The sequence below is a fragment of the Denticeps clupeoides genome, chromosome 13 (genome assembly GCF_900700375.1).
Source record: "Denticeps clupeoides chromosome 13, fDenClu1.1, whole genome shotgun sequence".
NCBI classification, from domain to species: domain Eukaryota; kingdom Metazoa; phylum Chordata; class Actinopteri; order Clupeiformes; family Denticipitidae; genus Denticeps; species Denticeps clupeoides.
Window position 1 is genome coordinate 19,607,702 of NC_041719.1, and position 27,540 is coordinate 19,635,241.

At 41.2% G+C, this 27,540-nt stretch overlaps 1 protein-coding gene across 3 annotated transcripts; it reads right to left on the reverse strand.

Moving 5' to 3' along the window:
• Positions 1-419: 419 nt before the first annotated feature.
• Positions 420-27,213, reverse strand: LOC114802257 (rho GTPase-activating protein 29-like). 3 transcript variants are annotated; one of them, XM_029000972.1, is made up of 23 exons: positions 27,105-27,213; positions 24,301-24,542; positions 17,887-18,030; positions 15,222-15,318; positions 14,465-14,540; positions 10,669-10,720; positions 10,082-10,225; positions 9,371-9,435; positions 9,145-9,255; positions 8,954-9,034; positions 8,447-8,617; positions 7,441-7,578; positions 7,088-7,254; positions 6,508-6,617; positions 6,312-6,401; positions 6,123-6,221; positions 5,679-5,842; positions 5,249-5,437; positions 5,018-5,155; positions 2,986-3,230; positions 2,604-2,871; positions 1,967-2,030; positions 420-1,674 (listed from the first exon to the last, which is right to left on the reverse strand). In XM_029000972.1, exons 2-23 carry the CDS (start codon positions 24,488-24,490, stop codon positions 905-907), a joined length of 3,573 nt encoding a protein of 1,190 aa, XP_028856805.1. In that variant the 5' UTR covers positions 24,491-24,542; positions 27,105-27,213; the 3' UTR covers positions 420-904. The 3 variants fall into 3 exon arrangements, with proteins under 3 accessions (XP_028856805.1, XP_028856806.1, XP_028856807.1); XM_029000973.1 differs by having other exon boundaries at positions 421-1,674; positions 6,508-6,614; XM_029000974.1 differs by lacking the exons at positions 24,301-24,542; positions 27,105-27,213 and having other exon boundaries at positions 421-1,674; positions 15,271-15,318; positions 17,887-17,972.
• Between the last annotated feature and the right edge of the window lie 327 nt (positions 27,214-27,540).

Sequence of the window (27,540 nt, forward strand, 5' to 3'; positions counted from 1 at the left end):
TACAGTAGATGTTGAAACCATCCTAGTTCATACATCTGCTGATCATTTAAACCTGAGACTAGAACAGAGAGCGTTAAGCTCTCTTATCATGATTACTTTTTTTGTCCTTGTTCATGAAGAGGAACCTGAGCAGTAAGTAGTGCTTAGTGCATGTCAGAGCGAAAGTGATGAGTGTCTGAAACACAACGGGAGCATTCTTTATGCCAAAGGATATTATTCAGAGCTGTAATCCTTCTGTAATTGGATCATCTTATTCTGACAAACTCTCACTCGTAATGAGGTCAGGCTGGAGGCTGTAGTGGGTCTATCTCTGGAAAGAAAGACACTCACATGCACAATATATTCACTGTAAATATATATATTTATATATATATTAAAAGTTACAGTTTTGCAATTTTGCTGCATGTCCTCATGCATGACTATTTTAAACACATAACCAAACATTACAATGAAAGCATTCTATAAAACTTTCCACATATAGCTTTTAATCACAATCTGGAAATAACATTTAACAGCAATTAATTGGTGAGTTAATATTATTCATATGCAAATGATAATTCACACAGGTCTGCTTCCATAAGATGAATATTTAAAGGCATGCAAGCCTGTAAGTGCTAAAAACATCTGAAGAAAACGGTACCTTTCACATTATGCACCATTAATTCACTCAGATGCCACATTCTACATTTCAGGTTCACACAAATACATACAGTTCGCAATATACAAATACAAAGCTTTCAAAAGCTAAACAAACCCTGTTGGCTGCACATGGAATCTCATTTTATTTACCTCACCCAGAATATATAGAATATGAGAGGGGAGTGGTTCCAAAAGGATTAAAAAAAATAAAATGTATTTGGACCATTTCCTGCTTCTATAGGCCAGTCCATGTGTGAGGTGGAGCTCAGACAAAGTGAGTCTCTTGGTCTTCCACCTCTGACATTTGATGACTGCGTATCCCTTGAGGAGAGACATTTGTCTCAGCAGGGCAGTTAGCTGAGGATGCAGATGGAGAGGTGGTCTGGGGAGGTGTTGTCTGGGATGTGGATGGAGTGATGGCAGGAGATACAGGTCGGGGTATGGACGGGGGTGCAGGGGAGTCTCTTTCCTCTTCTGAACCCTTCCTTGCAGGTATCGCTGCTTCTGTAGTTACACTTCTGCCTAAGTCAGTGAGTAAACAGTCCCTTCTGCCTGTTGGAGGCGTGTAGAATGTTCCGGGAGGGGGCTGTAGTGTCCTGGGTGCTCTGAATGCGATTGGCAAACCTTCATATGTTTTCGCAGATTGACGCTGGCGGACAGTCGCTACGTATGGGCTGTTGGGAAATATGGCGCTGACACCACTCTGTGTGCTGTGGGGGCTTTCGGCTGAGGTAGGTGGCCAAGGCAGGTTGGTCACAATTATGCTGGTGCGAGGTGTGACACTGTAGTGACGGTACTGTCTGTCCCATGTTCTGCGCAGTGTCTGTGTGTCCAGGAAAGTGCTGGCTGGACGTGGTCTGGGACCCCCACTCTCAGCTGCCTCCGGTAGGCCTGGGAGCCCCAGGGGGACCGAGGCGAGGAGGAGAGGGCCCTCCACCGGCAGGCTGACGGGCCGAGAGAGCAACCGCTGGGTAGCACGTAGCTGCACAGGACCCAATGCTTCCAACCCATTCAGCTTTCTGCCACTTTCTACCTCTATACAAATGAAAGGATGGGGGAAAAAGATGCTAAATTGTGCTTCAAATTTGACACTTTTTGGCACATGTGGACCTAGTGGAGTTTTAGGTCTTGGTGAGAAAATGTGTGACATACAATCTTATTTTCTCTTTTTTATTGCTACATTTCAAGACTAGATAACACTTGTAGCATGGGAGCAACACAACAAGTTTTAAGGATTGTTACATCATCTCATTCACAATACAAAATAAAACTACAGCACCGCCACCAAGTTTGCTGATTCTGATGTGTTTCAGAAGAGTGCACTCACCAAGGCTGCCTTCCTCCACAGCCTCATGCAGCTCCTGGGATGGACTACTACTGGCTGGAATGCCCTGTGGTGAACACAAAGCTCATATACAACTGCTGAAAAACGGTGAAGAAATGACTACACACCAGAGTAAGAAGTTCTGACACCTTCTCACTCATGGGTTATTCTTTCACACTCCTTGCTTTTCTCATCCACCTTAAGTCAGACAAGTGCCCTGAAAGTGTTCTTAACTTTCCTGAGTCCCTTGCTGCTTGCTCCATTTTCTTCACTGCTGAAGCTGGTTACGTCTTTGTGAATAGTGTGCGCTCATGAAGTTCAAGAATAAATAATCCGATTTATGAATCATGCTGTTCTATTAATCAAAACAGTCTCTGTCATAGTCTGCATAGTTTTAATAGAGTAAGTGTAATGAAACCTATGACTGGTACAATATGTAGCTCAGTAGCAACAGACCACAACTTTCATGGTCTTCAGCTCAACAACTGTAGTGCTGCTGGGCCTGGTGTTGGTGAACAAGACACCATTAACACTCAGTATTTTATTATTTCATTTATTTGAACACTTTTGAAACTAAGGACCTTTGCATTAACACAAATGGGTCTACTATCTTGTGAGAAGCTTGCCAGAAAATACAGACCTCATCCTGCTCAGTGGGGGACTGAGAGTTTGACATGAGCCTCTGGTCCTGGTGGCCACTACTGAGCATCATAGTATCAGGTTGTGCAGGAAAGACAGAGCGCTGGTGACAAATCAGCAGCTCTACCACCAGTGCCTGGTAGGGGTAATCCACCAATGAGGAGAGAGAGACCTGCGTCTGGGCTTGGCGCGGCTTTACCAGTGTTGGGCCAAAGATGATTCCCAGATTGCTGGCGGTCATCTTGTTTTCCTCCGCATTATCAGAAATTCTACATCATGTAAAAACCTCTAATTAACACTTCAAATTTTTTAATAATAGTATCTTATGTCCCCCCCCCCAAATACATGCAAACTCATACTCAGGTTGATGATTATGTTCCTACCTCTTCAGGTGGGCCAGCAGGAATTGCAGGCTTTTGAAGTTGGCATTGGGCAACTGGCCCAGAATGTCTCCCATCCTTAAAATGATCCGGTCAAGCTCTACTTTTAGAGACTGTTGCCTATCTGCTGTTGACTCCACATGCCTGGTCACCTCCTCTGACTCAAGTTCCACCATGATGCCCTGGGTCTCCTTGGCTAGCCCAATGATGTCATTATAGTAACGGTATAGAATAAGTGGCTCTGGCAACTTAACAAAAAAGAATAAAAGTTCATTAATTTGCAGTAAAGACATTTAGATTTTAGAAAATGGCAAGAACATTTGGGCCAATTTTCAAAAAATAAAGGGACATTAAACATGCTGTTTTACGCCCTTATAATCAGTAGTTATGGGGACAGTCCACCTGGATATACTCAGGGTTAAAGGTCTTGCTTATGGACACAATACAGTCCCTGGCAAATGTCTTGTCGCTTGTGTACAAGTTAACCTAAAGTGCAGCTGAAATATATTTCTAATCAAGATTTTTTTTTTTTTTTTTTTACAAGAAATTGCTCATTTTATTCCCAACAGCTTTTGTAATAATGTTTCAATGCAAAACAAAAGTGTTAAAAAGTATTCTAATATTCAAAGCTGGGTAAAGCCCATTGAGTCAATTTTTGCAAAGACATAAGTGTTGTCGCCTTGTCATATGAGCTTCACCTGTGACTAATAATGGATCAGTTAGGTCTCAGGTGTGTATAAAAAGAACCCCAGTACACTAGACCTTCACATCAACTGCAACTAGACCTCTGCAAACATGCCTAAGATTCACTCTGAGAATAAAGTGTTCATTATCAAGAGGCTGAAGACAAGATCCACTGCTGATGTGGCAAACACCTTCAATGTGTCTCAGTGTCAAAGAACAGAAGATAAAAAAAAAGAGACTGGAGACATTTTTGACAAGCCCAGGTCAGGCAGACCCCGCAAGACAACTGGTCGAGAGGACTGTTTGTTGGCTCAAAAATCCAAGCCCATTTTCCACTGCAGCAGAGCTCCAAAAGACCTGGTGTCAACCAGAACAGTTTGTCGGATTCTGTCTCGAAATGGCCTCCATGGTCGAATCAGTGCCCAGAAGCCAGCACTAAACCGTGTGGCATTTGCCAAGGCCCACAACCTGCTAAAAGGATGGATGCTGGAAAAGTGAATTTTTCAGATGAATCTTCTGTTGAATTACACCACAGTCACCGCAAATATTGCAGGAGACCTACTGGAGCCCGCATGGATCCAAGATTCACCCAGAAAACAGTGAAGTTTGGTGGCGGAAAAATCATGGTCTGGGGTTACATGCAGGGTGGAAGGCAACATCAATAGTTTGGCAACATCAAGAGGCCAAATTCTGCAGCAGGATGGTGCTCAATCACATTCTTCCATCTCCACATCAAAAGTTCCTCAAGTTGAAGAATATTAAGATGCTCCAGGATTGACCAGCCCAGTCACCAGAAATGAAAATCATTGAGCATGTGTGGCGTAAGATGAAAGAGGAAGCATGGATGACTAACCCAAAGAATACTGATTAACTCTGGGAGGCATGCAAGACTGCTTTCTTTGTTATTCCTGATGACTTGATCAATAAACTGTATGAAACCTTGCTGAACCGCATGGATGCAGTCCTAAAATATTAAGTTTGGATCTCAAAGCACCACTATTTAATTTGCTGACATTTTTGTATTTGCAGTAAATTTGTTCCAATTTCTTTATAGGCGACAAAACTTTTGTCTTGCCAAAATTTGTCCTTTCGGTCTTGATTAAATGATACTAATTTATTTAAATGCATCAAACATCATTTGGTAGGGTTTTAGCTTTTCATATGAGCTATTTCTAACACCAATTGATTAATTAAAAGTCAGGTTAATAGCAGGTGTTTCTACAAAATAGATAAGTGACAAGAATTTGAACCTGGGTCTTGTGGTTCATAGGTGAGTGTGTTACCCACTAGCTCCTACCACTTGTCTTCCCATCCAGCCCTACTGACCACATGCTGATGTGTAACTTGGTACCTGGCGGAGGTAAAGCTTGAGCACGTTGCTGATGTCATGGGGGGAGTGGTCTGAGAGCTCCACCAGCTCTTTCCCATTCTCAAAGGCCTGGCAGAGCTTCTCCACCCGAGACTTTGCCCCATTCACACGGTAAATGCCCTGCAGCAGGGGATAGACAGGAGTATGACGGCCATCAGACCACAACCTTTGAAAATGCTTTGGAAACCTTTGGAAGATCTGTTTTTCCTCTACCTTTAGGTTGAGTGCACGGCTCTCGATTTCTGAGGTGCACTTTTTGATGATGAAAGGGATGAAGTCAGGGGAGTCGCGGGCTGCTTGCGCAAAATCCACACCAAAGAGCTGCAGTCGACCCTGCAGTTTCCTGTGACCGCACTGAATGGCCAGAGTTTCCAGACACTTCTTATGACAAGCCAGAGAACACTGTACAAAAAAAGAGAGAGAGCTTTACAAAGATTCTTAAAGAGCCACATCTCGATGACCATAAGCTGAATAAAACCTTTCAGTCCACACATTACTTTGGCACTTGGCAGAGGCATTATTGAAACATTGTTAAACTCCTTTTGGAAGACAATTTAACTTGATAAACCAAAGACTCTCTGGACGCAGATATTCAGCTCTGAGAATTATGCAAAATGTGATGAAATGGGGAAATGAGCTTTACCTCCTCACACTCAGCTCCGTGAAACACCACCAAGCTGTCACATTCACGGCACTTGGATGGTGCACGAAGCTTCCTCAACTTGTGTGTGTGTGCAGCCCTAGACATCTGGGCATTTCGGAAGGGTCCAGGAGAGCTAGCCATCTCAGTCATCATCTCACCCAGATCTTATACACATATAATGAAATCATCCTCCAGCAATCCTCAAACTTTATTTTACATATGTAAAAACTGTCACGTCTGTAATATAACTAAACAACTACACCAAATTTGTATATAGGTATACCTACTGATCTGGGCACAAAACCCACTAAATATCGATTACTGAATGTTTAAGAATATTACTTAAAATAGAAAAAGACAAAAATATACTGAACCCCTGACTGCAAAACCCTTTTTTGCAATAAGATGTAGACTTTGTCCCATTTCAGCTCACCACAGACTCACCATTGCACAAAGGGGATGGAGGCTCCCGATCATCTAGATCGTCTGCTGAGGACATGGTACCAGTAGAGGGGGTCCGGGTTAGCCTCCTGCTGAAACCCCCTGATGGAAGGTTGGTTGTGTTAGTTGAAGTTATGTATGAATGTGTAGATAGATATGCATTAATGGACCACCAGACGTGTATGTCTATACCTGGGCTGGTAGTAGGTGAATCCATGGAGCGGGACTCACTGCTGGCCCCTGCACTCTCAGAGTCACTGCACACTCCCCCACCCTGCACACCTACAGCACACAGAAATGCAGCCTGAGCGATGTAATCTTGAACAAGAACACTGGCTAAAACAACATCCTATATGAATAAAGGAGTATCTTTGCTTCAGTCTGGTACCCGTGTGCTCAGATTGACTGTCTGATCGCAGCTCATCTGATCGCCAGGTGGTGCTGTCTAACTCGTCCCTAGAGGAGCTCCGCCCCTGGCCACCATTCTCAGGTACTCTACTTGGAAAAAAGATCACATACACATGCATGTGCACATGCAGCCATGTATATTCAAGAAAATCTAGATGAAGCAATTCACAGATAGCTGGAAAACATTTCAGAACCTTAAGACAAACAGACTCTAGACTCTATACTCAGATCATGATTCACAGAATTACACATAAAATGTCTTCCCATTTTTGTGGGTGTCCTCATTCCCTAAAGCCCTGCAATAAAATGCCCCTCATATTGCAACAAATGAAGCCAAACCTTTAGGCCAAGATGCACCACACACACACACACACACACACACACACACACACACACACACACACACACACACACACACACACACACACACACACACATTCATCTACCTGTTGTGAATCTGATGACTCACTTTACCAGATTATTTCTTTTCATTTTTGTGTAGACAAATCGTGTTATTTGTTTTTTAGTTCATGAACTGCACTGTGGTGTGTCTTGCCTACCTGGGCAAGTTCTGTACGGTCTTATTCTGTGGGTATCCTTTCTGCAAGCTGCGAATGAAGTCAGCGTATCGCTGGCCGGGCTCATAGCGCTTGGCGGTGTCACACAGGTTCTGATAGTTCAGGGGCTGGGAGAGGGCCTGCTGCATCTGGAACCAGTTCACAGTCACCTGCAGATAGAACAGCCCCCCTAGTTCATGGACGGTGTGTGGAATTTGCTAATTCTACCTCAAATAAGTGTTAAAATTAGGAAAGCTACTAATATTTAGTACAATATTTGGTATATCACAACACTTTATATCATCAGTTAGAGATATAGTAAAAAGACTGACAATGTATGTCTGTGTGTAGCTAACCGCTTTAAGGGTGAGATCACATTGTAGCAGGTGTTCATGGATCTGGGTAAGGATGTGGTTTTTGGTGGAAATCATCTCTGATCTCCTGGCCCCCGTTTCACCCACACACAACCTAAGTTGGTCCTGGGCCTCCTCTGCCTGGTAGAGGATCAATGTGGACAGAAAAAAAAAAACAGAGGGTGAAATAAAATGAACACCACTGACCATCTAGTAAGGAGAAACTGATGAAAATGTATTGCTGAATCTAAGCAAAAGGTGTCAGTCCACACAGAATTTGTGGCCGAGCAAAAGGTCAGGATAATAAATAAACAATAAAAGTGCTTACAATGGGGACATGGAATATGGCGCAATGGTAGAAGATGTCCTGGTCTGATGGATCATGCAGATGACCTAGTGCATGAGTACCATTTACCTGGGCAAGACACCAGGATGGGACATGTTCTGTGTGGAAACCTTGGGTGTTGCACGCATGTGGATGTTAACTTTGACATGTAACACCTTGCCAGACATTGCTACTGAGCTCTTCATGAAAAGAGTTTTCCCTGATGGTAAAGCACTCTTTCAACAGGGTAATGCACGATTGAAGAATGTTTTGAGGAACAAGTTCAAGGTGTTGCTCTGGCCAGAAAATTCCACAGATCTCAATCCAAACATGTGGGATGTGTTGAAAAAAAAGAAAAAAAAAAAAAAAAAAAGTCTGATCCTTGGAGGCACCACCTCACAACTTACAGGACATACAGGATCTGTTACTGACAGCTTGATGCATATTTTCAAAAGTACCTCAATCAATCAATTTTTATTTGTTTAGCACTTTTTACAATGTACATTGGCACAAAACGCCAACAGTACTCAAGTCAAAGGCAACAAAGACAGGATTAGAGGAACCAAGGCACAGCAAGTTCAGCATTGGATTACAGTGGCTTGTTCATGTCAGATCATAGTCCTAGTGAAGTGTCATAATGTTATGGCTAACTGGGGTATATTAAACATTAGGAAGAAAGCCCACCTTCTGCAGCGCCTCCTCCTCCAGCCTCCGCCTCTTCTCCAGCTGACGGACTCCAGATGTGGACTGCTCATCCTTCTCGGAACGGGTTGTGGAACTTCTAGCCTTCTCATACATCTCCTTCCTCTGGGTTTGCAGAATCCTGACCTTCCTCTCAGCCGCATCAGCCTCATGCTACGTTACATTGCACTGTTACATTCATACAATCTCTTCATATGGAAAGCACACAGTGTTATGGTAACATTATGACTGTTAGGAACTTCCTAACAGTATTAAGTAATTTAATGTAAACCGTTGTATTATGAAATCTGGAAGATACATCCAGAGCAAAATTAGCAGTGCATGAAACAGAATAATTTTGAGTAATTTTAAGCATGTATATGTTATACTATTCATATATTGTAGAGCTGATGTTTATGCAAACCTACACTACAAGTAATAATAATTGTAATAGTAATTGTTTATGGTATGTGTACATTAACAAGTTTTAACAAATGGTTTTTGGAATACCATTTTCTTTTGCTCCCTGTGCCATAGGTCCTTGAGATCCTTCCTCAGTTTGTCCAACTCATTCCTGCGGGTCAACAATGGCTGTGAAGAGAAGGGTAGGCAGCAGTTGATCCCCTTGCCTTTCTTGTGACTAAGGAAGAATTACAGTAAAATTCTTTTTTATGAATGACCAATGTGCGCATTCTGCTTACCTGCATGAATTTGTTCGTCTGTAGCGCTGTAGCTTTTTGTAGAAGCAGCTGGCTGTACTCCATGTCATTTTTGAATGCAGACATGTAAATATCTTTAAATGGCATATATTCCTGAAAAGGAAACCTATTATATAAGCGCAGCAACATTACTTAGCAGGTGGTGAACTGCTTTTCGAACAAATTCATTTCATGAAAAAAAAAAAAAAAAAAAAAAAACATCTCATACCTCTTGATTTGCAAGTGCCTTTGCTGATTCAGCATTTTTAGCTATGCTTTTTGCACATTCAATATCTGTCAATATGAAAATGTAGGCACAGTTAGTTGAATCTCTTAAAGGCCATTCAGTTACTGCCTTCCAATGTGATGGGTGTGGTCAATATAAAACCAGGACATATCATTTCAAAAGAATACTTTGACACTGTTACATGAGATGACTCCTTTGTTGTTATTGTCATTTTGCCATACACAAAATGTTTTTCTTATGAGACGTTATGTTGCTTTTGAATTGCTAAAAGTCGTCAATGACTACATTATTTCTGGTTCAGAAAATGTCCAAATTTAGGTGGAATAACAGTGGCAAGTACCATATTATTCCAGACAACAAAATCTAGTTCTTAAACTTTTTACCATAATAAGCTGAACTGTGATTAAATGCTTACTCATGCTACACAGCCTGGTGTCAGTATCTGACACTTGAGCTGCAGCAAACAACTGGTACATATGTAAACTCAGTGTACAATTATAAAAGTTTTAAAAGAAAAGTTTAACCACCTATTTAAGAAACAAATAAATATGAACTAGCTCCACTTTAGAATTGGAAAAATTCACAATTGAAAAATTTCATACTAACTTTAACTAAACAATAAACAAGTTATTTTTCCTGTAAAGTGAAGGTAATGTAGGGGAGAAGGGAGAATTAAAGATAATCAGGTCTGACCAAGACTGAGACGTTTATCCACCCAGGCCAGCAGCTCTTTGGTGTATTTGGACCAGGATTTGGCATAGAGAAGTGCTGATTCCACACCATTGTCACTAAGAAGGGTCACATCCAGCTCCTCTAGCAGTGGTGAGGAGGCTGGTCCTGCACACAGATATGAAGAAAACACACATACATGCAATGGTAATTATCATTGCATGTATGTGTAGGGTGGTAGTAGCCTAGTCGGTAACACACTTGCCTGTGAACCAGAAGACCCAGGTTCAAATTCCACTTACTACCATTCTGTCCCTAAGCAAGACACTTAACCCTAAGTTGCTCCAGGGGGACTGTCCCTGTAACTACTGATTGTAAGTTGCTCTGGATAAGGGCTTCTGATAAATGCTGTAAATATAAATGTAAATCATGGCTACTTTCACACCACTAGTAACAGGGTCAAAGAAGATGCATTTGCTTCTACAGTTCATGCTGCAAACGCAGAACCAATCTGAACATGATATTACATGCACTATGAAAAGTGATTTTGTTTGGATTCAGTCAGTAATAGCTCACTAAACTGAAAATGAAGACTTGAAGCAAAACCTCACCAGTCATGTCACCTCCCTCAGGTCCATGTTCTCCAGAGACATTTTCAAAAGACTGTGGAGACAAGCACATTCAAATGAAACCTCACGGAACAAGACCATACACACACAAACAGGTTTGTAATCTTGTCTCTTTCAGAACCAGATGGAATATCATACGCATTATACATCTTGCAATCTAAAACCGTACAAATGTATAATACACTGCTAAAAAAAAAAAGATATAACACAAACAAAACAACGTAACTCCTTTTCAAAATCACACTTCTGTGAAATCCAACGGTCCTCTCAGGAAGAATCATTGATTGACAATCAATTTCACATGCTGTTGTGCAAATGGACTAGACAACAGTTGGAAATTATAGGCAATTAGCAAGACATCCCCAATAAAGGCGCGGTCCTGCAGGTGGTGACCACAGACAACTTGTCAGTTCAAGGAATGACTAATACCAAAATGTAATGAATTACATTAATCCAGCCATGAGGTGATAAATGCACTGATTACTTGCTCCATATCTCCAGGTGGTAAATAACCTTTGACCTTGGATATAGTACTTTATGGATAAGAACTTGTTAAAAACAAATTTTTATGACTGACTCAGTTCCTATACTTTCTGGCCGGCAAGGAGGAAAGAGAAAGAGATGAGTACTGCCAGAGCCTTGCAAGAGGCCTCCAGCAGACCACAAATCTGCATATAATTCAGACCTCTAAAATAAGTTTGATTTCCATCGATTTTGTTGTCAGCACATTGAACCACGTAAAGAACAAATGTATTTAATATGGACATTTCATTCATTCAGATCTAGGATTTTTATGTTCCCTTTATTTTATTTATCATTGATATACAGTGCATCCAGAAATACATCACAGCGATTCACTTTTTCTACATTTTATCCACACAACACCATAATGACCATAATGTGAAAAGGGATTACTTTGTGTTGTAAAAATATTAAAAATAAAAAAACAGAAAGCACAAGTACATAAGTATTCACAGCCATGAAGCTCAAAATTAAGATCATCCTTGAGATCATCCTTAATGCATCTTAATTGGAGTCCAATCAAACAGTTGATTTTACATGACTTGGAAAGGCACACACCTGTCTATATAAGGTCACACAGTTGAGATTTCATGATTGAGCACAAAACATGCATGAATTCAAAGGAATTGTCCGTAGACCTCTGAGACCGGATTGCACAAATCTGGGGGAAAGTTTCTGCTGCTTCGAAGGTCCCAATAAGCATGGTGGCCTCAATCATCCATAAGTGGAAGTTCAAAAACACCAGGACGTGTCCTAGAGCTGGCTGGCCGCCTAATTGGAGGGGAGAAGGGGCAGTGGTGGCCTAGCGGTTAAGGAAGCGGCCCCGTAAGCAGAAGGTTGCAGTTGCAGGAAATGTGAGACTAATCAGGATAGAGGGAAAGTTGACTACAGCATTGTACAGCAATGAAGCAGGACAGGACAATGACCCTAAGCACACAGCCAAGATAGCAAAGGAGTGGCCTCAGGACCACTCTGTGAATGTCCTTAGTGACCCAGACAGAGCCCAGACTTCCCATCCATCCTGATGGAGCTTAAGATGTGCTGCAAAGAGGAATGGGCCAAACTGGCCAAAGATAGGTATGCAAAGCCTGTGGCATCATATTGAAACTGCTTCCAAAGGTGTGTTGGCAAAGTATTGAGGAAGGGCTATGAATACTTCATGTGATTTGTTTATTGTTTTTTTTAAATACATTTGCCAAAACATCAAGTAAACTTTTTCCCATTGTCATTATGGGTTGTTGTGGGTAGAACTCTGATGAAAAAAATTATTTAATCCATTTTGGAATAAGGCTGTAACATAACAAAATGGGTGAAAATCGATGCACTGAAGGTTGCCGGTTCGTATCCCGATCCACATACTGTAGATGCCACTGAAGTACCACCGAGCCAAGCACAGTCCCAACACACATGGCTGCCCACTGCTCACCAAGGATGATGGGTTAAAAGCAGAGGACACATTTTGTTGTGTGCACCGTGTGCTGTGCTGTATATCACAATGACAATTACTTCACTTTCACCTTTTGTCAATGGTTTGAAAAAGGGTTCACCCCTTCCTGATTTACTTATTTAAACAATTTTTGGAACACTTAAATCTTACAGATAATTATATACATTTAAATTTTATTCAAAGGGTTTTAAATGAAATATGTTATTATTACGAGAGAAAAAAAATCTAAGAGAAGTAGACCAAAAGATCCTAAAAACTATCCTGATCCACAAATAGTGAAAACATGGAACAGTGGTAAGATTTCCCAGGACTGTAAAGATGACCAAAACTACCCCAAGAGCGCAGAAAAGACGTGCAAAGAACTGAGCCTCATTGGGCTCAGTGTTCATAATGACACCATAAGAAAGAGACTGGGTAAAAATAGCCAGAAGAAAAGCACTGCTGAGCAAAAAGAACATTAAGGATCTTCTCAATTTTGCCAGAAAATATCTTGATTATCCCTGAGACTTTTGGCAAAATACCCTGTGGACTGACAAGACAAAAGGTGAACTTTTTGGAAGGGATGTTCAAAAACCCTCCGATGTGGCTGAACTACAACAATTCTGCAAATTTGAGCTTAAATTCCTTCACAGTGTCATAAAAGACTCATTGCTTGATTGCAGTTTTTGCTAATAAGGATGGCCCAACCAGTTATTAGGTTATTAATAAAATCCTTCACAAAAATGCATTTTGTTTACTTGCATTGTCTTTGACTAACATTTAAATTTGTTTGATTATCTTAAAGATTTATTAAGTACATGCACAAAAAGGTGGAGGGGGGGCTCTTTTTCACATCACTGCATTTTGTATTGTGAGGTTCAGCAAATCTTTCATACTGCTTGTCCAAAATAAATGAATACATAAATAATGCTGACCCTTACTTGTGGCACACACTCTCTGAGACATTGTTGTCATGAGCTTCTGCAATATGTTAAACCCTAGAATTAAATACACTGCCAAATGCAATAACAACATTTATTTTCATCCAGAGTTGCATTTTTCAAGATCTTGTAGATCTTGTAGAGATGTTGGGACAGTCACTTTCGGACATCTGCTTGAATTCTTCTCCAGCCCATCCCAAAGATTCTCAGTAGGGTTAAGGTCTGTTGTGGCCAATTCATGCTCCCTAAACCACTCTTCCAGTATTTAGATCATGGCTACATTACTTCATGCGCCTCTTCTTTTGTTCCAACTCACATATCTTCACAATCTGCCACACTCATTAAGTAACACGTGAGCCTCTTTGGCAGGACCAGGATTTTTTGTACATGTTGTACAATGCTCATACTGTCATTGTTGAAAACAACCATGAGTTCAGCTGTTGATTTTTTTAATGATCTGATTTCACCAAACATTTCACTGATTGTCGACCATGACCATTCAAGAATTTTGTCAAACCACATTTCTTCCCAACTATCAGTCCAGTTCTTAACCTAATACTTTTTTATTTATACATGATAATAAGTATTCTAAAGCAGATTTACATATTTTCCCCACAACCACAGGATGTTTTAAGAAATGCGAAACTACTCAGTGCATCGGTGTGGGTTAAATAACTGGTAGCTGAAATATTATCTATGCAGTAATTATCCAATGGGAGCCTGATACCTATTTACTATGTTTTTTGTTTTCCAGACAGGCAGGTTATTTTCTTATTCTTGGTCATAAGATCAATTTGTATTCACACACACACACACACACACACACACACACACACACACACACACACACACTGTAGCCACCGTCTGCTCTGCAGCAGAGTGAACTCACCACACTCCGCCTGTGTAGGGAGGAGACACCCAACCTGGAGCTTGCATCCACATCGCCCATGAGGAAGTCTGACACTCTGAAATACAGAAAGCCGGAGGGATCATGTAAGATGGTCTGGTCTGAACCTGAGTTAATAGTGTAACAGCACAGCAATGACTGTAATATAAAACATATAACCCAAAAATCTCTGGTTGACAAGACAGGAGGAATACCTAAACAACATAGCCATCCCTATGTTGTCAATTCATTTGACTTTGGCCATTTTTCACAATAGAAATGGCATTTTGTATATTTAAGTTACTTTTAAATGGAGACACTGGCTGAAAATGGAACCAAGTAAGACAGCAATTGTCGTGGTTTTATATGTTTATAAACTGTTTATTATCTCTGGTGTCTTCAGCTTCAGCATGGTAATATCAGAAAAAAAGGATAATAATCAATCAAAAAATCAAATTGTTCAATATAGGAAAGTACATTGCGATCAGTTGTTTTGCCATATCACCCAGCCCTACTCTGGACTGCGGCTAGGCACACACAAAAGGCAAGGCAAGGTCAGGCTAATAAACACGTGACACTGCAGAGCATCTTTGGCATAGAAGTATGCTATAATTACAGTTCTATCGAAGCACTTAATAAAAGAATACATCCAGAACACTTTCCATACAAGATCAATGTGAAGTGGTATAAACAAGCAAGAACCACGAATTTCTGCAGTCTGCAACAAAGTCTGCTGTGTCCAAAGATAAGGAGTACTCACACATCGCCAAATGTGAAGGCCAAAGTGTCGATCGCAGTGTATAGCTCACCAAAAATAGGGCCTTTGTTTTCGCTGTTGACTTCCGCGCAGTTGAGTCCTGGGGAAAGTGAAAAACCGCATGGCTTTCAACCAAACATCCTGACAACATCAACAAGACCAGGAAAACCAATGCGCCAGCTCACAATGCGCCTGCTTTTTTTTTTATCTCACTATTTTATGCATTCGCAGGTTCACATACGAATGAATAATGAACTGAAACATATTGAATATGTGTGCAGATCTGCACATTTTTAAACGGAAGACACCAACTCAAGGATGAGTTCACTTCAGGATGCAGCAATAACTAAACAAAAGGACAGTTTTAAGGAAATTCAGCCATATTCCTTTCAGGCTTCCTCTCAACAGGAAACCTTTTCAGGGATTCGGCTGTTGAATCAGTTGCAACCCACTGCACACTTACCGACTGAGAGGCAGAAAAAAAAAAAAATAAAAAAATCCACTGTACTGTACCAGGCCTGACTTCCACTTCCCACACAGCCAGCGCTAGCATCCCCAGCTCAGGCAGCCGCTGGCACCACAGGTGGCAGTGGTGTGACCAGCAAGGCCGGCCCAGAGACAGGATAGGGAGCTACAACCGACCAGAGAAGCTGCTCCCTGCGGCTCTGCTGCTGGCCGGTTGCTGCAGTGGAACACTGGCCACTTTCCTCAGGACATCCTGAAGCCTGACAACAATGAGCGCCCACCCCCGCCTCCCCCCTCAAACATGGGAAGTGCGGCTCCGAGGGCCGCTGACTGCCAGTAAAAAGCCCTAGATGATGATACGATGGTTCAGGTAAGCACACTGTCTGACTCCACACTGTCAGACTGTTAGAATGAGTGATTATATATATATATATATTACACACACACACACACACACACACGGGAAGGGGGAACTAATGAATAGCAATAAACCGAAAGAAATCAACACACAGTAACAAAATTCTTCATATGACATGATCAACCACTGAGTGGCACACAAACAGACCCTGGAATGTGTTTGGTCTGATTAATTTGTTTAGTCTGAGGATTTTTTGAGAAAATGGCAGATGAAAATGTCATGATTTAAGTGATTATTTTGTCTCAGCCTGTCAGCATTTCTCTTTGATGTTCACTCTTCAAGACAGGTGTTTCAGGACAGACTACTCCGGGGCAGAAAGCACAAACTGAAATGAAACTTCCTTTACAAAAACCAAGAACCTCAACATGTTCCCCTCTGCTGAAATGTGGAATACAGACTGTGGCCTTGCGCACATTCCTGTGTGCACACCAGCACCGCACAGGATCATATTTCTGGCAGAGGAACAGGAGAGATGAGATTCCATCTTGCATTCATTCAAGGGTGGCGCACAGACATGCTTACAGTACACCCAAACACCCAGAGGGAGGGGCTTCCACCCACAGGGGGTGGGGCTTTTCCTGCTCTAAGGAAATGGAGAAAAGTAAGAAAAAAAAAAAAACTTGATGGAACATCTCCAACTTCTATTATCGGTCACTACTGATCTATGGAACAAATGGGTAATTATAAATGCTTTTTCCTTACTAAAATAATGTTGGTTTATGAGTTTGAGTAAATAATAAATACTTAACACTGATAATTCTAAAAAAATTACACTTAAAAGGTTCCATGACATGACACCTTTTGCTATTATATAGGTCTTAGTGGCCCGCTTATACTATATCTGAAGTCTCTTTATGAAATTCAGTCTGTGCAGAATTACAGCCCCTTTTACCCAGTCCAATAATAAGATTTTCCTAGGACACACCATTTTAGTCATCATTTAAATTATCATTTAAATGTTAATGAGGAAGAGAGAGGCAGGACATGGAGGAGAGTGGCCTGAGCGGACATTGATTCATAAACACCCTTCATCAAGTACAATGTTTGCCACAGACAGGAAGTCGTAATGCCGTTTTTCCAGAAAAAAATAAAATAAATAAAAATAAATAAATAAATACATTTTTAGGGGAAGGGTGCTAAGGACTGAGGTCGGACAAAGCATTAGAAACGTGATGTAATATTTCCCCTTCATAAGGGGCAAAATTCCAGATCCAGCCATCTGAGCTGCCACTCTCTGAAAGAAGCAGAATGGCCAAAGTACTCTTTACATCTATCACTATTTCTAGCCACTACAGAACCCTAGACAGGCTAGGGGAACTCGTATGTTAAATAAACATGGGACCTTTAATATAAAAATACAGTCTGCTTAAAATAAGCAAACTACTGGACACTTAGTTTAATATCACATGATTGTGTGCAATCTGAATATAAAGCCATAATACATTGGATATATAAAACTGCAGGTTTTTAAATAAATAGCAGGTTTTTGTGAGAACAAAATAAATCATTAAAAAACTTCTCCAACCTTTAATGTGTCCCATGACCAGTACAATTTTAAACACCAACAAATACAAAAAACGCAGTTTGGACAAATGTGCACACACAAATGTGCATAGCATCTTAAGATTTGGCTTCATGAGTAGAATATGGCACATATTGACTCTTCCTTGCAAAAGTGCTACAAATCTGTTTGACAACAAGTTCATATCTTATGGGGAGCCCTCTTCTGGTCACCCGGAATTATAAAAAGGGCATGTACCCTTTTTTTCCTGAAATGAGACTCACCTTTGACCTTGGAAATGACCTTGCCAGCTGCACTGAGGATGTCTGCAGAGTTGAGGGTTGGGTGCTTGTCTATGATTAACTTGAGAAGGCGCACCAGCTCACCCAGCTGCTCCTGAGCGGCGAGTGGTGCAGAGCTCTCATATTCTGCAGATGAGGACAGAAGAAATTGGAGAAGGAGACACACGGCCATCACACACTTCTTACAGATTTCAGTAGAGGACCCCCTCTCAGCTCCAAGGAGTAAACAAACAGTCCTCTGAAAAGGTCAAAGATCACATTTCTTATTTACTCTATAGAGTTGGCATTTCATTAAATGGGCAAATTTTCTGTTTATGGCATATTATATTAAGTACTCATCTTTTCTCAAAAAAGATTCAATGAAATCAATTCTATATTCCAATTAAATATAAAAATGTGACACGCTAGAGAGTCCTTTGAAATTCTTCATTAGGAGGCAGTCATTAAAATGTTATGATAAGATTACCTTTTTATCTTTTGGCCAAGGCATCGTAAAAATATTCCACTCAACCATGAGGAAGACAAGTCAACTAGTAATTACCATGGATTGCACTGACTACATCATATACCTTATCACCTCTCACAAAACACGAACGAGGGACTAGAATAAAAAAAAAATAAAGGTTACCAGAACACCATGAATTACAGCAGAATTACACAGACAGAATCACAAGAGGTGGAACAGGTGAACAGCTACAGGATTAAACAATGCTGACCTCCTACAGTACAATCTTCTGAGGATTCTTCAAAAGATAACAGCAGGTTTATGCAGAAGCCTGTCTCAACCTGCCCAGAACCTCTTCATCTCCAGCCTTCAGGCAGGAACAATCCCTTGGAGGGACATGATGATCCGTTGCTTCAGACTTCATACATCTGGCATGCCCTAAGCTGTCTAAAAAAACTCGATACAAACTTTGGTTCACTGTAAACACCCAAACCAAAGTGTTCTTCTCAATGCCACTATTACAGCATCTTGGTCTGAAAAAGGCTCAGGTTGGCTCTTGTTCACCAACAGAGATTTCCATTTACATATAAAGCATTTGGCAGACGCCCTTATCCAGAGTGACTTACAACGTGCTTCCATGTTACCATCAATGAAGTGATCAATTCTGGTTCACTAGGACCCCCAACTATGAATACAATCTTTTTATTCACTATGTTGTAGTTTCTATACATAAGTAAGACAATAAGAAGGTTACAAGTTCATCTAAATATTCTCTAAAGAGGAAAGTCTTGAGCTGCCATTTGAAAGTGCTTAGTGACTGTGCTGTTCTGACCTCAAGGGGAAGTTCATTCCACCACCGAGGGGCCAAGACAGAAGAGTCTAGATGAGTATCTTCCTTGTACCTTCAGAGATGGAGGGACCAGGCGGAGGCTCGAAAAAAAAAAAAAAAACAAGGTGCAGTGCGAGGTATAATAAGGGCTGGGAGGTAGGATGGTGCTACTCCATGTTTGGCTTTGTAGGTCAGCATCAGTATTTTGAATCTGATGCGTGCAGCTACTGGGAGCCAGTGGAGGGAACGTAAGAGAGGGTGGTGTGGGAGAATTTGGGAAGGTTGAACATCAGTCGTGCTGCTGCATTTTGTATGAGTTGTAGAGGTCGGATGGTACATAGAGGTAGACCAGCTAGAAGGGAGTTACAGTAATCCAGTTGTATAGCAGTGGTAGGATAATCCATGTGAGGAAATTACCTCACCAAGTGATCTCGTGTACAGGGAGAAAAGGAGAGGACCTAGTACCGAGCCTTGAGGGGCACCAGTGGAGAGTCTATGTGAGGCAGAGGTGGATCCTTTCCAAGTCACCACTGCCATGCTGAGCTCCGAATTCCAAGCCTCTTCAGAATAGACAAGCAAGTCTTGTGGTTAACAGTGTCAAATGCTGCAGAGAGGTCAAGGAGAATAAGTACCGATGACAGTTTTGCTGATCTGGACGCATGTAGCTTCTCAGAAACAGCCAGAAGGGCAGTCTGAGTAGAATGGGCTGTTCTGAAGCTAGACTGGTTAGGATCCAGGAGGTTGTTCTGTGACAGATGAAGTGATAGCTGGTTGTAAACACAGCTCAAGGATTTTAGAAAGAAAGGAGAGGAGAGAAACTGGTCTGTAACTGTTGATATCTGTAGGATCAGCGGTGGGTTTCTTTAGGATTGGAAGAACCCTGGCTGTTTTAAAGGCAGATGGTACATGGCCAGATGTGATTGACCTGTTTATGATATAAGAAATGAAAGGGATGAGGTCAGGAGAGATGGTTTGGATCATTGCAGAAGGGATTGGATCTAGTGGACATGTGGTTGGATTGCCTGTAGATATGATCTGAATGATTTCATCAGATGTGAGCTTAGAAAACAATTGTAGAGTGTTAAGAGGGTGTCATTTCTTGTATTTTCTCTCTGCTGCTTGAAGTACTCTTTGATTGCTGTGCAATGTATCAGAGAGCCAGGGTGCAGGGGGAGAAGTCCTTCTGGGTTTAGAAGATAGATGACAGAGGTGATCCATAGAAAGGAAAAATGAGTTGAGGAAAGAGTTAGTGGCTGTCTCTAGTGGTAAGGAGAAGAATGACTCAGAGGTTGGGAGATTTGAAAGAATGCAGGAAGATAAAGATGAAGGTGAACAAGTGTGAAGGTTGTGTCGAATGAAGGATGGATGGGGGACAGTTGTGGATCCTGTAGGTAGAGTGAGTGTGAAGGTCAGGAACTGGAGGTCCAAGATGTGAAGTCGAGAGGAAGAAAGGTCGGAAGATGGAGAAGGACGACTGAAGACCAGGTCCAGGACAATCCCCCCATTATGTGTGGAAGAGATGTTGCTGTAGGTTTAAGGAAAAAGAGTGGAGAAGGGGGAGAAGGCAAGACGATTGGAGTTTAGCTAGTGGAAGGTTGAATCACCGATGAGAGTTAGGGGAGTGTCTAAGGAGAAAATGCTGAGCAGAGTGTCCAGTTCATCAGAGATCTGGTTCCATTCCACTTCTTGACACAATTTAGTGGAATTGTCACCACCACAGGCATTCCTTCATGAGATTCAGCAGCACTGCTTTCCTTTTTTATTTCTCACAACGAGAAATGGTAACTGTGTGGTCAATATAAAAGGCTGATGTGCTAGTATTTTCTGATTATCAACTTAATTATCAAAAATAGGAATAATTCAAAATGTCAATGAATCAGGTTATAGCATCAGAGATTAATTTAAGCAAACCAAAAAGTTCTTAATATGGAAAGAAAATGATAGTTTGAGTCAAGGCAGGCCAATCTGCTTAATAAGGTTGACCACAGCCTAACAGGAAGTCAGCTCATTAGCTGAACATGGCTCCTCCAATCCAAGCAAAAGTCTCCTACGACTGGGACATATTTGGATTCATCTGCACACACTAATATGCCTACTCTCTCTGAGGCAGCAGCCAAGCCAAAGACCGCAAGCCCACACGGACCAAACTACTCCCAAACTGCACTCTGAGGTGACCTTTAGCAGTGTAGGATGGATGGCACTGTGGGCCTCTCACAGTCATCTCAATCTAAAAACATTTCGATTGCACAGTTCCTATTAGTGTAGATGACCAAGATCAAAGTAAATATCAAAGTTAACTGTAACTTGTAAACAAAACACACATACTGTGTGTGATTTGAACATTTATTTGAATGCAGAAAAATATGCAGTCCTATGAGTGCCAAAATAAAATACATTTATCAGACGCCCTTATCCAGAGCGACTTACAATCAGAAGTTACAGGGACAGTCCCCCTGGAGCAACTTAGGGTTAAGTGTCTTGCTCAGGGACACAATGGTAGTAAGTGGGATTTGAACCTGGGTCTTCTGGTTCACAGGCGAGTGTCTTACCCACTAGGCCACTACCACCCTCTACCTCAGTGGCACCTTGGCAGATCGGGATTCGAACCAGCAACCTTCTGATTACGGGGCCGCTTCCTTAACCGCTAGGCCACAACTGCCCATAGTTAACAGCAAATAGATAAGTAAATAAACAATTAAACATTAAAATGTGTCATGAATTATTCAAAATGGGGAATTAAAACATAATTAATTTAATATGACAGAAACTGAACTGAGCACTTGAATTATAAACATTATCAATTAATTAAATGTGTCATATTGAAATAATCAATTTATTTAATTTGTATACATTCAGTGCATGAAATACATCTAACTGTCAGTCTGACCAGGGCACTACCATTCAAGATAAACTTGCAAAACAATTCCTCAATAATTAATGAATACAATTGCTAATTACAGATGGATAACATTTATGGCATTTATCTGTCTTAAATCAGAAATATACTTGCTGTGAGCTACATATGCGTATCCATACAACGTTGAATTGTTAACATTTGTACACCCGACAGGGTGGTGGTAGCCTAGTGGGTAACACACTCGCCTATGAACCAGAAGATCCAGGTTCAAAATAACACTTACTACCATTGTGTCCCTGAGCAAGACACTTAACCCTAAGTTGCTCCAGGGGGACTGTCCCTGTAACTACTGATAGTAAGTCGCTCTGGATAAGCGTGTCTGATAAATGCCGTAAATGTAAAATGTAAATGTACTGATGTGTCTGTATTGTGTGTACTTGTGTCTGTATTGTGTGTGATAATCAGTAGTATTAATTTTGGAGTATATACACACATAAGCAGAGGAAAGAATGACACGGACTGTGGCGTGTACATAGTTAACAGCAAATATATTTCTGCCTCAACAACCAGTAATTACTGGTTACAACGTACTTTGAAGTTATCATTGAAGCGATCAATTCTGGTTCACCAGGACCCCCAACTATGAATACAATCTTTTTAGTCACTCTGTTGTAGTTTCTATACACAAGTAAGACAATAAGAAGGTTACAATTTAATCTAAATATCCTCTAAAGAGGAAGGTCTTGAGCTGCCATTTGAAAGTGCTCAGTGACTGAGCTGTTCTGACCTCAAGGGGAAGTTCATTCATTTAAACAAACCAAAAGGTATCTACAACTCAGTACTAAAGCCCAGCTACCCTGACATCTTAAGACATAAAGCATAGATTTAGTTCATAGTTTTAACCAATCTTACATGAAACCACCCACTTTAGCAGCAAAGTCTTAAAAAAAAAAAAAAACACCATCTCTGATTTCCTGTTTTCAACAATGAAGACCTAGGCACAGTGCAACTTTATGATGAGTGGGAACCCTTTTAATCTACAGGCAGAATTCTTGACTGCACACATTCAACAAGGTTCTGCTACTCTGTAGAAAAGGGCTGCAGACCAGGTGAGTTACTAAATTTGCACGGAATATGGAATATCAAATGTTGCCAAATTTGTTTTTTTTTTTGCATTTTTGCATTTGTTAGGACAGGAACCGAGGAACCAAGGAATAGTCAGACAGTTCTGAGTGGTTCAGCAAATTTTTTGGGCTGAAACGATCAGGTATATGACATCAGAGATTGACGTATTGATGGGAGCAGGTTTATGTTGTCCAAACAGAAGTAGGGTGTTTGAAAGCAATAGTGTCCTCTAGTTTAAACCAAAAATTATCATTTATGTTTGTCCTACGATGGGTCCAAAATAATTACACATCAGCATAGTTCTTCAAGATACAGACACAAGCTGTTTTATCTCTTAATTTATGTAAATGCTGAGGTACTGTACATTAGCAAGTCCCATGTGCTATGTTTATCAAAATAATGATTTAATAAGGGCTTTAAATTATTGCCATTCCACTATTAACATGTCACCTATCCAAGCTCAAGGTTTCAAAGTTTCCTCAGCTTTACTTGTTGACAATGGCGATATGGGAGAAGCACCCTTATTTATGCTGTGGTCGTCCCCACATACTGCTCCCAGGGTGCCTGTCACGACTGCCCACTGCTCACTAAGGGTGATGGGTTAAAAGCAGAGGACACATTTCATTGAGTTACCGTGTGCTGTGCTGCAGCGTTTCACAATGACAAAAACAATCACTTAAACATGCTGGATTAATTCTGCTAATTTTTTCACCACGTGTCCGCATTCTCACAACAACTAATGATGTGGTGTGTGTTTTGCACTGATTGGAATTGATGACGAATAGCTAACTAGTTTCCCTACCGCTGACAGCACATGCATCAAACAGATGGGGAAACTTGCAGATTGCACAAAAAGCTCACAGTGGCAACATTCACTGTGACAAACGTAAACCTTTAATGGCAACTGAGGACACACAAGGTGACTGACTGTACCTGCAGAACGGCAAAACACAATAATCAACCCAACACTCAGTATGTTTACATGACACTGGAAAACTCAAATTATGGTGTTAGTAGGATGAAACCAGACATGACTGAAATCAAGCTTCAGTCATTAATTCCACTCCTGGTGCTCTCTCAAACGAATTAAACACAGTGAAAACGCACTAGTGATACAACGATATAGAAATTCACACTCACCATTCCTTTGTAAGGTCTCTCGGAGCGTTTGAAGCACGTCAGCAAACTGACGCAGGTCTGTGACCAGCTGTATGATATATTCTGGGTCGTGGCCATGGGGGTCACAGGCTCGGTTCCACGTCCTGGAAGAACTGGGGTGCAGCATATGAACTCTGCCCTCCATGCTCCCAACATCCACCTGCCCCAACATCGCAGCTATCACCAGTGACGTCAGATCTCCCGGCAAAACACAAACTACCAAGCTGGGAAGAGAGAGACAAATTTATTGAGTGAGCTCAATAAATATAAATTCCATAAAATATCGATTTGGTGTTTCTTTTCACTCAAACATTGTATAAAACAACACAGTGCATGAAATGCAGAAAAGAATGGTCTCATCTTCAACTTCATGCCTTTGTTAAACAGTTAATCTTCTGCTCACTGAACTATTGACAGTAAAAGATACATTTACATTTACAGCATTTGGCAGATGGTCTTATCCAGAGCGACTTACATAATTACCAATCATTGAAAACTCTGGTTTGGTTCAATAGGATCCAATCTGCAGATACTGTCAGAACCTAACCGTTTTTAAAGAAATTTTGAACATAGAGAGTGTCCATAAGAGCTCTTTTAGTCCAGATATCTTCTAAACAGGAAGGTTTTCAGTTTGCGTTTGAAGATCATTAATGACCCCTTAATGACCCAGCTGACATGGTGGAAGTTCATTCCACCACCTAGGAGCAAAGAGAGAAGAGTCTAAATGAATGTTTCTTAGTAGCTTGAGAGATGGTGGTACAGTGGATCAATGCTGGAGGATCGGGCAGATCGAGGAGTGATGAGAGATCTGAGGAAGGAGGGTGTGATCCTTCCTTGGCTTTGTATTTGAATCTGATGCAGGCAGCTACAGGAAACCAGTGGAGGGAATGCAGCAGTGGAGTGGTGTGGGATTGAAGATTTGTCCAGGGACATTTTAAAGTCCTGTCCCATTCTGGCAATTTTCTTTACAGAAATGTTTCTTGACATTCAATATTATAATTATATTGAATATGTTAAATAAAGTTATTCAAAATGTTGAAAATGAAGGTTGAAAAAAAAAAATAGTTAATGCCTACATTTAGCCAAAACGTTGTTTGGAGGCTGACTTGCAATATGGCGGCGACGTTGACGTACGTCTACCCATATGTCTATGTGTGTCATGAATCTGAGGTCTCCATTGAACCAAATCGCGATTACGATTAGATTAATCGTGCAGCACTAGTAATCGTCTAGGTGTGCAATACAGTAACGAACAATGTAACCAACTGACCTTTTTAAACCAGAAAAATCAACAAAAAGGTTCCCACCTCAATCAAAAGAACGCAGAGAACCTGTCTGCAAACATCTTCGCTTTGGGATAACTTTATGATGATGATGCCAGCACATGTCCTGAGACAATGGGCACCAAGTGGCGACTCAGTCAGGGAGGGGAGCCAGCCCATCGCACCACGCACTAACACAACCAGGGCCTGTAATCAGCATTTTTGTAAGGTACTGCTACACTGACGGAAACATCGTTTATATGAAGTAACAGACGGAGAAGAGAGTGAAAGCATTTTGGAGCGCAAGGAAGAGAGAAATACAGCGTTGACTTTTTCAGTATCTGATCTGTATTGGCTGCCATCCTGGTTATATATATATATATATATATATATATGTGTGTGTGTGTGTGTGTGTGTGTGTGTGTGTGTGTGTGTCTGAATCAGGCAGACAAAATAATTTCATTCAAACAGCGCACCTTAAAGGGCATCACCTTAAAGCTCAAGGTGATGCCCTGGATTTTTAGTTATTTATAAGTAAAAGTAAATAGAAAACTGAAACTGCCCCTTTACCTCACATGACTCAATTTTAAGAGGCATCTGAGATGACACACACCTATCAGTGTTCCCATCACTATGTTATCTCGTTTTTAAAAACCAGACCAGAGACTCTAGTCTGTCTTTCTTCACGACACAAGAACGTGAACTGCAGAAGGAATGCAAACAACTCACTGATCACATTCAAAGTCACACGTTCAGTGCTTTAAAATTGCTAATTTATTCATAACCGGTCATGTAATGATACCAAACGTTGTCCCTTTCAAACGTATAAAACATCTTATAGACGCATTGCCATTTTTGATACGTTGTCCTCCTTTTATGCCATTATGGGGCATTAAATTTTTGAGATAAGAGCAGTGAGGAAACACACTGCTAATGGCAGCATGAAAACGAATAATACAAAATGCAAAAATAAGATAAAGTGAAACCCATATGAACATTTTAATACCAGGTTATTCCCCAGCCTTGAATAATCTTAAAACCAACGCTCCTTCATTTTCAGCAGTTCATACATTCGATCTCATGTGAGATTTTATTGTAACGGTTCTGCACAGATAATTACTTTATTAGACCTGGAACTGTAAAGTTTGTGCCCTGTAATGACACCCTGCTCGAGGCGGGATCGTAACCTGCGGTGTCTCCTGCTGCAGACTTAGGAAAAACAAAAACTTCGGAAGTAGGTTTATCCAGAAGACCCAGGTTCAAACCCCACTTACTACCATTGTGTCCCTGAGCAAGACACAATGGTAGTCTCCACGGGGACTGTCCCAGTAACTACTGGTTGTAAATCGCTCTGGATAAAGGCGTCTGATACATGCTGTAAATGTAAATGTAAATGTAAACCCAAATTCTAAACCGTAAAATCACGCGTGAAGGCACAAATCCGTGCTCATTGTCGGAGAGCGAATCCTCGCCAGTTCCTCCTCGATTTTATCGGCTTTTTTTAAGCGATTCACCGATACTCACGGTAAGACAGAGCGAGATCAGGCGACATTTCACTCGGGGATGAAGATCCGAGACACACACCAAACACGCGTCCAGCAAAAACCCCGCACATGACCGACAGACAGCAGCCTCGACCAAAGTCACGTGGGGCGCAGGGCAACTTCTGATTGGCCTAGTGGCTTCGAGCGCCCTCCTTCACTCGAGCATATTTATAACGTAGTCACTGTGATAAATACCCTCAACAGTCTCAAATAAGTATGGCTAGTAATTAACAATAAACTGTGATGGCTGTTTATTATTTCCAATGACACCGTTAATTCCGTTAATCAGATGTTGTGCTTTTTCAGTCTTGCTTCATCTGATTGAAAACTGCCCTTCTCCTCCCGCTGACTTCAAGAGAAAGGAGGGAGCCGGGGATTTCCTCTTTGGAAGATTTGGTGTGGGGACAGTAACAGTG